Genomic DNA, 12,806 nt, shown 5'->3' on the forward strand with positions numbered 1-12,806 from the left:
TTTGAGGTATTCATGTACATAACCCAATTATTATAGGCTCAACTTACTACAAAGACTTTTGAGGTATTCGTGTACATAACCCAATTATAATAGGCTCAACTTACTACAAAGACTTTTGAGGTATTCGTGTACATAACCCAATTATAATAGGCTTAACTTACTACAAAGACTTTTGAGGTATTCATGTACATAACCCAATTATAATAGGCTTAATTAATTACAAAGATTTTTGAGGTATTCATGTACATAACCCAATTATAATAGGCTTAATTAATTACAAAGACTTTTGAGGTATTCATGTACATAACCCAATTATAATAGGCTCAACTTACTACAAAGACTTTTGAGGTATTCGTGTACATAACCCAATTATAATAGGCTTAACTTACTACAAAGACTTTTGAGGTATTCATGTACATAACCCAATTATAATAGGCTCAACTTACTACAAAGACTTTTGAGGTATTCATGTACATAACCCAATTATAATAGGCTTAACTTACTACAAAGACTTTTGAGGTATTCGTGTACATAACCCAATTATAATAGGCTCAACTTACTACAAAGACTTTTGAGGTATTCGTGTACATAACCCAATTATAATAGGCTCAACTTACTACATAGACTTTTGAGGTATTCGTGTACATAACCCAATTATAATAGGCTCAACTTACTACAAAGACTTTTGAGGTATTCATGTACATAACCCAATTATAATAGGCTCATCTTACTACAAAGACTTTTGAGGTATTCATGTACATAACCCAATTATAATAGACTCAACGTACTACAAAGACTTTTGAGGTATTTATATACTTAACCCAATTATAATAGGCTTAACTTACTACAAAGACTTTTGAGGTATTCGTGTACATAACCCAATTATTATAGGCTCAACTTACTACAAAGACTTTTGAGGTATTCATGTACATAACCCAATTATAATAGGCTCAACTTACTACAAAGACTTTTGAGGTATTCATGTACATAACCCAATTATAATAGACTCAACTTACTACAAAGACTTTTGAGGTATTTATATACTTAACCCAATTATAATAGGCTTAATTAATTACAAAGACTTTTGAGGTATTCATGTACATAACCCGATTATAATAGGCTCAACTTACTACAAAGACTTTTGAGGTATTCATGAACTTAACCCAATTATAATAGGCTCAACTTACTACAAAGACTTTTGAGGTATTCATGAACTTAACCCGATTATAATAGGCTCAACTTACTACAAAGACTTTTGAGGTATTCGTGTACATAACCCAATTATAATAGGCTCAACTTACTACAAAGACTTTTGAGGTATTCATGTACATAACCCAATTATAATAGGCTCAACTTACTACAAAGACTTTTGAGGTATTCATGTACATAACCCAATTATTATAGGCTCAACTTACTACAAAGACTTTTGAGGTATTCATGTACATAACCCAATTATAATAGGCTCAACTTACTACAAAGACTTTTGAGGTATTCGTGTACATAACCCAATTATAATAGGCTCAACTTACTACAAAGACTTTTGAGGTATTCATGTACATAACCCAATTATAATAGGCTCAACTTACTACAAAGACTTTTGAGGTATTCATGTACATAACCCAATTATAATAGGCTCAACTTACTACAAAGACTTTTGAGGTATTTGTGTACATAACCCAATTATAATAGGCTCAACTTACTACAAAGACTTTTGAGGTATTCGTGTACATAACCCAATTATTATAGGCTCAACTTACTACAAAGACTTTTGAGGTATTCGTGTACATAACCCAATTATAATAGGCTCAACTTACTACAAAGACTTTTGAGGTATTCGTGTACATAACCCAATTATAACAGGCTTAACTTACTACAAAGACTTTTGAGGTATTCATGTACATAACCCAATTATAATAGGCTTAATTAATTACAAAGACTTTTGAGGTATTCATGTACATAACCCAATTATAATAGGCTTAATTAATTACAAAGACTTTTGAGGTATTCATGTACATAACCCAATTATAATAGGCTCAACTTACTACAAAGACTTTTGAGGTATTCGTGTACATAACCCAATTATAATAGGCTTAACTTACTACAAAGACTTTTGAGGTATTCATGTACATAACCCAATTATAATAGGCTCAACTTACTACAAAGACTTTTGAGGTATTCATGTACATAACCCAATTATAATAGGCTCAACTTACTACAAAGACTTTTGAGGTATTCGTGTACATAACCCAATTATAATAGGCTCAACTTACTACATAGACTTTTGAGGTATTCGTGTACATAACCCGATTATAATAGGCTCAACTTACTACAAAGACTTTTGAGGTATTCATGTACATAACCCGATTATAATAGGCTCAACTTACTACAAAGACTTTTGAGGTATTCGTGTACATAACCCAATTATTATAGGCTCAAAGACTTTTGAGGTATTCATGTACATAACCCGATTATAATAGGCTCAACTTACTACAAAGACTTTTGAGGTATTCATGTACATAACCCAATTATTATAGGCTCAAAGACTTTTGAGGTATTCATGTACATAACCCGATTATAATAGGCTCAACTTACTACAAAGACTTTTGAGGTATTCGTGTACATAACCCAATTATTATAGGCTCAAAGACTTTTGAGGTATTCATGTACATAACCCGATTATAATAGGCTCAACTTACTACAAAGACTTTTGAGGTATTCATGTACATAACCCAATTATTATAGGCTCAACTTACTACAAAGACTTTTGAGGTATTCATGTACATAACCCAATTATTATAGGCTCAACTTACTTCAAAAACTTTTGAGGTATTCATGTACATAACCCAATTATAATAGGCTCAACTTACTACAAAGACTTTTGAGGTATTTTATACATAACCCAATTATTATAGGTTCAACTTACTTCAAAGACTTTTGAGGTATTCATGTTCATAACCCAATTATTATAGGCTCAACTTACTACAAAGACTTTTGAGGTATTCATGTTCATAACCCAATTATTATAGGCTCAACTTACTACAAAGGCTTTTGAGGTATGCATGTACATAACCCAATTATAATAGGCTCAATTTATAACAAAGACTTTTGAGGTATTCATGAACATAACCCAATTATAATAGGCTCAATTTACTACAAAGACTTTTGAGGTATTCATGTACATAACCCAATTATAATAGGCTCAACTTACTACAAAGACTTTTGAGGTATTCATGTACATAACCCAATTATAATAGGCTTAACTTACTACAAAGACTTTTGAGGTATTCATGTACATAACCCAATTATAATAGGCTTAATTAATTACAAAGACTTTTGAGGTATTCATGTACATAACCCAATTATAATAGGCTTAACTTACTACAAAGACTTTTGAGGTATTCATGTACATAACCCAATTATAATAGGCTCAACTTACTACAAAGACTTTTGAGGTATTCATGTACATAACCCAATTATAATAGGCTCAACTTACTACAAAGGCTTTTGAGGTATTCGTGTACATAACCCAATTATAATAGGCTCAACTTACTACAAAGACTTTTGAGGTATTCACGTACATAACCCAATTATAATAGGCTCAACTTACTACAAAGACTTTTGAGGTATTCATGTACATAACCCAATTATAATAGGCTCATCTTACTACAAAGACTTTTGAGGTATTCATGTACATAACCCAATTATAATAGGCTTAACTTACTACAAAGACTTTTGAGGTATTCATGTACATAACCCAATTATAATAGGCTCAACTTACTACAAAGACTTTTGAGGTATTCATGTACATAACCCAATTATAATAGGCTCAACTTACTACAAAGGCTTTTGAGGTATTCGTGTACATAACCCAATTATAATAGGCTCAACTTACTACAAAGACTTTTGAGGTATTCACGTACATAACCCAATTATAATAGGCTCAACTTACTACAAAGACTTTTGAGGTATTCATGTACATAACCCAATTATAATAGGCTCAACTTACTACAAAGACTTTTGAGGTATTTATATACTTAACCCAATTATAATAGGCTTAATTAATTACAAAGACTTTTGAGGTATTCATGTACATAACCCAATTATTATAGGCTCAACTTACTACAAAGAATTGTGCGGTATTCATGTACATAACCCAATTATTATCAGGCTCAACTTACTACCAAGACTTTTGAGGTATTCATGTACATAACCCAATTATAATAGGCTTAATTAATTACAAAGACTTTTGAGGTATTCATGTACATAACCCAATTATAATAGGCTTAATTAATTACAAAGACTTTTGAGGTATTCATGTACATAACCCAATTATAATAGGCTCAACTTACTACAAAGAATTTTGAGGTATTCGTGTACATAACCCAATTATTATAGGCTCAACTTACTACAAAGACTTTTGAGGTATTCGTGTACATAACCCAATTATAATAGGCTCAACTTACTACAAAGACTTTTGAGGTATTCGTGTACATAACCCAATTATTATAGGCTCAACTTACTACAAAGACTTTTGAGGTATTCGTGTACATAACCCAATTATAATAGGCTCAAATTACTACAAAGACTTTTGAGGTATTCGTGTACATAACCCAATTATAATAGGCTTAACTTACTACAAAGACTTTTGAGGTATTCATGTACATAACCCAATTATAATAGGCTCAACTTACTACAAAGACTTTTGAGGTATTCATGTACATAACCCAATTATAATAGGCTCAACTTACTACAAAGACTTTTGAGGTATTCATGTACATAACCCAATTATTATAGGCTCAACTTGCTACAAAGAATTGTGAGGTATTCATGTACATAACCCAATTATTATCAGGCTCAACTTACTACCAAGACTTTTGAGGTATTCATGTACATAACCCAATTATAATAGGCTCAACTTACTACAAAGACTTTTGAGGTATTCATGTACATAACCCAATTATAATAGGCTCAACTTACTACAAAGAATTTTGAGGTATTCGTGTACATAACCCAATTATAATAGGCTCAACTTACTACAAAGACTTTTGAGGTATTCATGTACATAACCCAATTATAATAGGCTCAACTTACTACAAAGAATTTTGAGGTATTCATGTACATAACCCAATTATAATAGGCTCAACTTACTACAAAGACTTTTGAGGTATTCATGTACATAACCCAATTATAATAGGCTCAACTTACTACAAAGACTTTTGAGGTATTCGTGTACATAACCCAATTATAATAGGCTCAACTTACTACAAAGACTTTTGAGGTATTTATGTACATAACCCAATTATAATAGGCTTAACTTACTACAAAGACTTTTGAGGTATTCGTGTACATAACCCAATTATTATAGGCTCAACTTACTACAAAGACTTTTGAGGTATTTATATACTTAACCCAATTATAATAGGCTTAATTAATTACAAAGACTTTTGAGGTATTCATGTACATAACCCAATTATAATAGGCTCAACTTACTACAAAGACTTTTGATGTATTCGTGTACATAACCCAATTATAATAGGCTCAACTTACTACAAAGACTTTTGAGGTATTCATGTACATAACCCAATTATAATAGGCTTAACTTACTACAAAGACTTTTGAGGTATTCGTGTACATAACCCAATTATTATAGGCTCAACTTACTACAAAGACTTTTGAGGTATTCATGTACATAACCCAATTATAATAGACTCAACTTACTACAAAGACTTTTGAGGTATTTATATACTTAACCCAATTATAATAGGCTTAATTAATTACAAAGACTTTTGAGGTATTCATGTACATAACCCAATTATTATAGGCTCAACTTACTACAAAGAATTGTGAGGTATTCATGTACATAACCCAATTATAATAGGCTCAACTTACTACAAAGACTTTTGAGGTATTCATGTACATAACCCAATTATAATAGGCTCAACTTACTACAAAGACTTTTGAGGTATTCGTGTACATAACCCAATTATAATAGGCTCAACTTACTACAAAGACTTTTGAGGTATTCATGTACATAACCCAATTATAAAAGGCTTAACTAATTACAAAGACTTTTGAGGTATTTATATACTTAACCCAATTATAATAGGCTTAATTAATTACAAAGACTTTTGAGGTATTCATGTACATAACCCAATTATAATAGGCTCAACTTACTACAAAGACTTTTGAGGTATTCATGTACATAACCCAATTATAATAGACTCAACTTACTACAAAGATTTTTGAGGTATTCGTGTACATAACCCAATTATAATAGGCTCAACTTACTACAAAGACTTTTGAGGTATTCGTGTACATAACCCAATTATAATAGGCTCAACTTACTACAAAGACTTTTGAGGTATTCATTTACATAACCCAATTATAATAGACTCAACTTACTACAAAGACTTTTGAGGTATTCGTGTACATAACCCAATTATAATAGGCTCAACTTACTACAAAGACTTTTGAGGTATTCATGTACATAACCCAATTATAATAGACTCAACTTACTACAAAGACTTTTGAGGTATTCGTGTACATAACCCAATTATAATAGGCTCAACTTACTACAAAGACTTTTGAGGTATTCATGTACATAACCCAATTATAATAGGCTCAACTTACTACAAAGACTTTTGAGGTATTCGTGTACATAACCCAATTATAATAGGCTCAACTTACTACAAAGACTTTTGAGGTATTTATATACTTAACCCAATTATAATAGGCTCAACTTACTACAAAGACTTTTGAGGTATTCGTGTACATAACCCAATTATAATAGGCTCAACTTACTACAAAGACTTTTGAGGTATTCGTGTACATAACCCAATTATAATAGGCTCAACTTACTACAAAGACTTTTGAGGTATTCATGAACATAACCCAATTATAATAGACTCAACTTACTACAAAGACTTTTGAGGTATTCGTGTACATAACCCAATTATAATAGGCTCAACTTACTACAAAGACTTTTGAGGTATTCGTGTACATAACCCGATTATAATAGGCTCAACTTACTACAAAGACTTTTGAGGTATTCGTGTACATAACCCAATTATAATAGGCTCAACTTACTACAAAGACTTTTGAGGTATTCATGTACATAACCCAATTATAATAGACTCAACTTACTACAAAGACTTTTGAGGTATTTATATACTTAACCCAATTATAATAGGCTTAATTAATTACAAAGACTTTTGAGGTATTCATGTACATAACCCAATTATTATAGGCTCAACTTACTACAAAGAATTGTGAGGTATTCATGTACATAACCCAATTATAATAGGCTCAACTTACTACAAAGACTTTTCAGGTATTCATGTACATAACCCAATTATAATAGGCTCAACTTACTACAAAGACTTTTGAGGTATTCGTGTACATAACCCAATTATAATAGACTCAACTTACTACAAAGACTTTTGAGGTATTCGTGTACATAACCCAATTATAATAGGCTCAACTTACTACAAAGACTTTTGAGGTATTCATGTACATAACCCAATTATTATAGGCTCAACTTACTACAAAGACTTTTGAGGTATTCATGTACATAACCCAATTATAATAGGCTCAACTTACTACAAAGACTTTTGAGGTATTTATGTACATAACCCAATTATAATAGGCTCAACTTACTACAAAGACTTTTGAGGTATTCATGTACATAACCCAATTATAATAGGCTCAACTTACTACAAAGACTTTTGAGGTATTCGTGTACATAACCCAATTATAATAGGCTCAACTTACTACAAAGACTTTTGAGGTATTCGTGTACATAACCCAATTATAATAGGCTCAACTTACTACAAAGACTTTTGAGGTATTTATATACTTAACCCAATTATAATAGGCTTAATTAATTACAAAGACTTTTGAGGTATTCGTGTACATAACCCAATTATAATAGGCTCAACTTACTACAAAGACTTTTGAGGTATTCATGTACATAACCCAATTATAATAGACTCAACTTACTACCAAGACTTTTGAGGTATTCATGTACATAACCCAATTATAATAGGCTCAACTTACTACAAAGACTTTTGAGGTATTCATGTACATAACCCAATTATAATAGGCTCAACTTACTTCAAAGACTTTTAAGGTATTCATGTACATAAAGGGATATGTGTCAAAGAGACAACAACCCGACCTTAAAGCAGACAACAGCCGAAGTCCACCAATGGGTCTTCAACGCAGCGAGAAACTCCCGCACACCAAATGTTGTACGAAATGTGATTAAAGATTGTTTACATTGAATGTTTCCACCAAAAGGATTTTTTAAAACTATAATTTATTCGAACTGAATCAGGTTATTTTTGATACATGAATCGCATATACATGTAAAGTTGAGAATTGAAATGGGGAATGTGTCAAAGAGACAACAACCCGATCATAGAACAGACAACAGCAAGAGGTCACCAACAGGTCTTCAATGCAGCGAGAAATTCCCGCACCCGGAGGCGTCCGTCAGCTGCCCCCTAAACAAATATATATACTAGTTCAGTGATAATGAATGCCATACTTAAATCCGAATAGTATACAAGAAACTAAATTTAAATTAATACAAGACTAACAAAGGCCAGAGGCTCCTGACTTGGGACAGACGCAAAAATGCGCCGGGGCTAACATGTTTATGAGACCTCAACCCTCCTCCTATACCTCTAGCCAATGTAGAAAAGTAAACGCATAACAATACGCACATTAAAATTCAGTTGAAGAGAATTCCGAGTCTGATGTCATGTATATCAAAATTATAGCAATACAGACTGAGTATTGAATATCATTTTCATTTCGATTGAACTTGAATTTCGGGACCTTAAATATATTACAATACGGTATTGGTTTTGCTAATAGTTAAAGGCCATACGGTGACGAAAAGTGATTTACTTCTACATTTGTTTGTCATTCTAGTCATTGTTGGAGAGTTGAATTATTGACAATCCCGATAACATGTTTATCTCCGCCACACTATGTATGTACATGTATGTGTCTGTCCCAAGTCAGGGGTCTGCATTTCAGTGGTGTGTTACATATCTGCTTTTCGTTCATTTTTTGTACATAAACTAGCTCGTTATTTTTATTGTTTGAATTGTTTTACATTGTAATTTCGGGGCATTTTATAGCTGACTATACGGTATGGGCTTTGCTCATTGTTGAAGCAATACGGTGACCTATAGTGGTTTACTTTTATGTTATTCTGGTCTCTGTTGGAGAGTTGTCTCATTGGCAATCATGCACATATTCTTTTTTTTATAAATTAAGGTTATACATATTTGTATGCCATTTTTTAAAGACTGATACAGTGTACAGTTATTAAAATGAAATGTTTGACAAACACTGATATATCATTGTACGTATAGAATATTTTTGTTATTTCACAAATTACAGGGCCCATAACTGTATAATAAAAATAAGATACAACTGATTAACATAATTGGAAACAACAACAATTAGCGACATAAACATATATTATATTTTAATTAGTATATAAGCATTGGTCAGAATTAAAGCCAAAAACCACATATATATTAAAAATAAAAGAATAACATTACATAATATGCCTTTATTCTTAAATCATTTACTTGACTTAGTGTCAATATTCAGCATAAATCAGAAACCTGTGTTATCTAGTTGCTGAAGACTAACATACAGTGGATTTTTATATAAATTTAGATTAAGCTTTCTAGGTCAAACACCCGTCAAACTTTAGATTAAAAGTGGTTTGGTGTAGAAAGGTTTAACTGTAATAAACATTTTATATCGAAAGATAAAATATCAGTGTTTGTACATACATTTTAAAGGTTAATATTGTTATATATTAAGAGTATACATGTACATGTATTTTCATTAAAATTTAAAATTATCCAGAGGGCTTTTCGGATTTTTTTTGTGCAAATATTAAATATGAACTAAATCATTTGTGAACACTAGAACCCTGCAGTTTGCTGTATTCTTCGATACTAAAAAATATTTTAACTATTTCAATCAATATATACATGTGTTTGCGTTGCAATTGGTGATTGTAATAATGTTAATTCAGTACTTCTTTTTTTTCCCTTCAGACGCCATCGGGAGTTATATGTCCAGGCAGAAAAGACACGAAACCTTTACCAACACCAGCTACAGCTTTTAAATTCACATCAGAGATATTGACGCCGGATTCTCTTACAATAGGATTTATAAAGGTCATCTTAAAGTTTATACTCAATAATAGTGATCTCAGAGTTTGTCGAAACACAGAGAAAGCAGAGGAAAAAATAAAATGATAGTAAAAATTCATAAATTTCGTCGAAAGATAAAAAAAAAATATTCTGATAGTTCTGATTTTTTTTTTTTTTTAACTTATTCTGAATTTAAGAACTGACATAAAAGGGCTTAGACTAGCAAACTTGACTAGAAACTGGGTGCCTCGTTAAACTTCGGACCGCCAAATTGTGCCTCGATATACTTCGGAGAGCCAATTGAATCATCACTTTTTGTATGATGTAGAGATATCGGGTTAACATTGAAGAAACATTCAGTAATTTCGTATAAGAATAGGATTAATAAATGACGTATTTCTTTTTTCAAAAAGAGTATGTCAGTTATAAAATACGATATAAAACAGACAGTATAAATGTCTCTGGGCAGTATGAGGCAACACTGTATATAAACTTGAAAACACATGTATGTCTTTCACTCTTGTTTAAAGATATATCTTAAAAGCTAAATTATATTTCAATATTATGAAATATTTATCAAAGCCAAAATAAACGTAGCTTCTAAAAAGTGAAACATATCATTAATAAAAGAAGTATCACGAGATTACAAAAGTATTGTTTTTTGTAGGAATGGTATGATCAGAAAATGGGCTTGGTAAGATATGACTACGTACCAGACTCTCAGTCTATTAGTCCATTTGGTTACGGTCTACTAACTCAGGTTCACGATTTCAATGAAGGTATGATTAATCTATAATACTAAAATAACGAGGTCGAATTTGTCAGCCGTCATGGGGTAAAAATGACAAATCAAAGAATTTATATATAGCTAATATAGGACAATGGTGTTGATTAAAAATTACACCAATTCAGACCCGTTTGTTTTCCACATAACTAATATTGCCAAATGGCATACTTAACAAGTTCCGGGTCGAATCCGATACCGATATAAATAATATATTCACCTGTTACCTATTACCTTATCTGTACGTTCCGCATCTCACAGGCGCACCACAAAATGGTGTATTTAGGATTTTGCTATATACACGGGTCATAATTAAAGGGTTGACACTTCTAAATTCAATCATTGTCATATTGTTTCCTATTGTAGTATTTTAATCAGAATGACTTTCTAAGATGTCAATACGAATGCAAAAAATCTGGACTTAAAATAAGGCGTATAGGTACAGTTTTCGATTTGTTAGCCGGCGTGACTTAAAACAGCGAATCAAAGAATTCAACTTTATTTATAACTAATATAGGACAATGTTGTTATTAAAGAATACTCCAATATTACCAATACTTGAACTGATAAGTTCCAGGTCGACGGGTTCAAACAGAAAGATTTTGAAAGCAGAGAAAACTGTGAAACTTATAATCGGCATGACTTTATCAGATGACAATACCAATACTAAAATAAGGCTTATGCATAGTATATACTTTAATTCAGTCACGGACCCGCGATATCACGGGTGTGTTCTAGTGTTCTATATATCGATGGAAAAGGGGCGGGGCGATGGGCGATACACCGTATACGTATTAACACATTTAAACAATGATATCATGTGCAATAAAATGTCAGAAAATGACCACTTAAAGCCACGATATCAAGCTGTATTTGAGAAAATAATTTATGAGATTGTTTATAAATGGTCTGATTTTTTTTAAAACCGACATTATGGAACTTATTACTTTCCCTCTCTTTTTGTGTACTCTCTTTAATGTTAATCTAGTTATTCGACTGAACAAGATTGTGACGTGTAGGGTCACGACCTCAAAACTAACTATATCTGACAAAAGTTGCATGTGCCCGTGTCCAATGTATGAATTAAACATTTAAAAAGTTATTAAACATGTACATAGATGTATAGTTTTCTTTTCATCTTTATCAAAGTTCAGATTTTTGTTACTGGAAGTTCGGTTACATGTCGCTCCAATATAATGGTGTTTAAAAGTATTTGATTAAAAAAAAACAAAACGTGAAAATACCATTTGTTTTCAATCGTTCGAAAGCCTTTTGACACGGTTTATTTTCTCTCTCATACAGGAATAGCCTACGTCATAGATCCGTCAGTAGGTAACTGTACAGCACAGTCTATAGACGGAACTGGTTTTGACGCTAAGTTTGTAGTTGGATCAAACAATATGAAAGTCAGAATCAGGACACCAGCTGAATTCTTCTATTTTGATAAAACAAGTTATGCATACGAAGGTGTTGTGAGTATTAGTATTTCAATAAAGCATTTACATCGCACGTGTATTTTCTAATTCAATATCCACATTAAGGAGCTACCATGTGATTTCAAGATGTCTTAGACATTGAGCCATTTCAAGTCAAAATTAATATGAAAAAATAAAAATAGATTTGAATGGTATTTGTAAAGAGCTCTCATATTATATAATGATGGTAAATATAGCGGTCAGTCATAAAAAAAAAAGAAAAAAAAAAGAATATGTGTACATGTATTTGCCATAACCCTACCTACCCAGAAATAAGCTGCTTACTCAAAATCTTTTATTGTCCTAATAATAAAAAGTTTATTTTTTAAATAGATAGGCATGCAGACTGAAAAACACCTG

The 12,806-nt window shown here is 31.6% G+C and overlaps 1 protein-coding gene across 2 annotated transcripts in view; it reads left to right on the forward strand.

Moving 5' to 3' along the window:
* LOC139496264 (uncharacterized) overlaps positions 1-12,806 on the forward strand; it is a 33,312-nt gene that overhangs the window by 11,436 nt on the left and 9,070 nt on the right. For both annotated transcript variants that reach the window (XR_011657583.1, XM_071284760.1), the window contains exons 6-8: positions 10,089-10,211; positions 10,855-10,966; positions 12,274-12,443. Coding sequence is in view for 1 of the 2 variants with exons in the window: in XM_071284760.1 (XP_071140861.1) it covers positions 10,089-10,211; positions 10,855-10,966; positions 12,274-12,443 (405 nt within the window). In the remaining variant the exon portion in view is untranslated. The remainder of the gene's footprint in view (positions 1-10,088; positions 10,212-10,854; positions 10,967-12,273; positions 12,444-12,806) is intronic.

Source organism: Mytilus edulis, chromosome 11, assembly GCF_963676685.1.
Source record: "Mytilus edulis chromosome 11, xbMytEdul2.2, whole genome shotgun sequence".
Classification (NCBI taxonomy): Eukaryota; Metazoa; Mollusca; class Bivalvia; order Mytilida; family Mytilidae; genus Mytilus; species Mytilus edulis.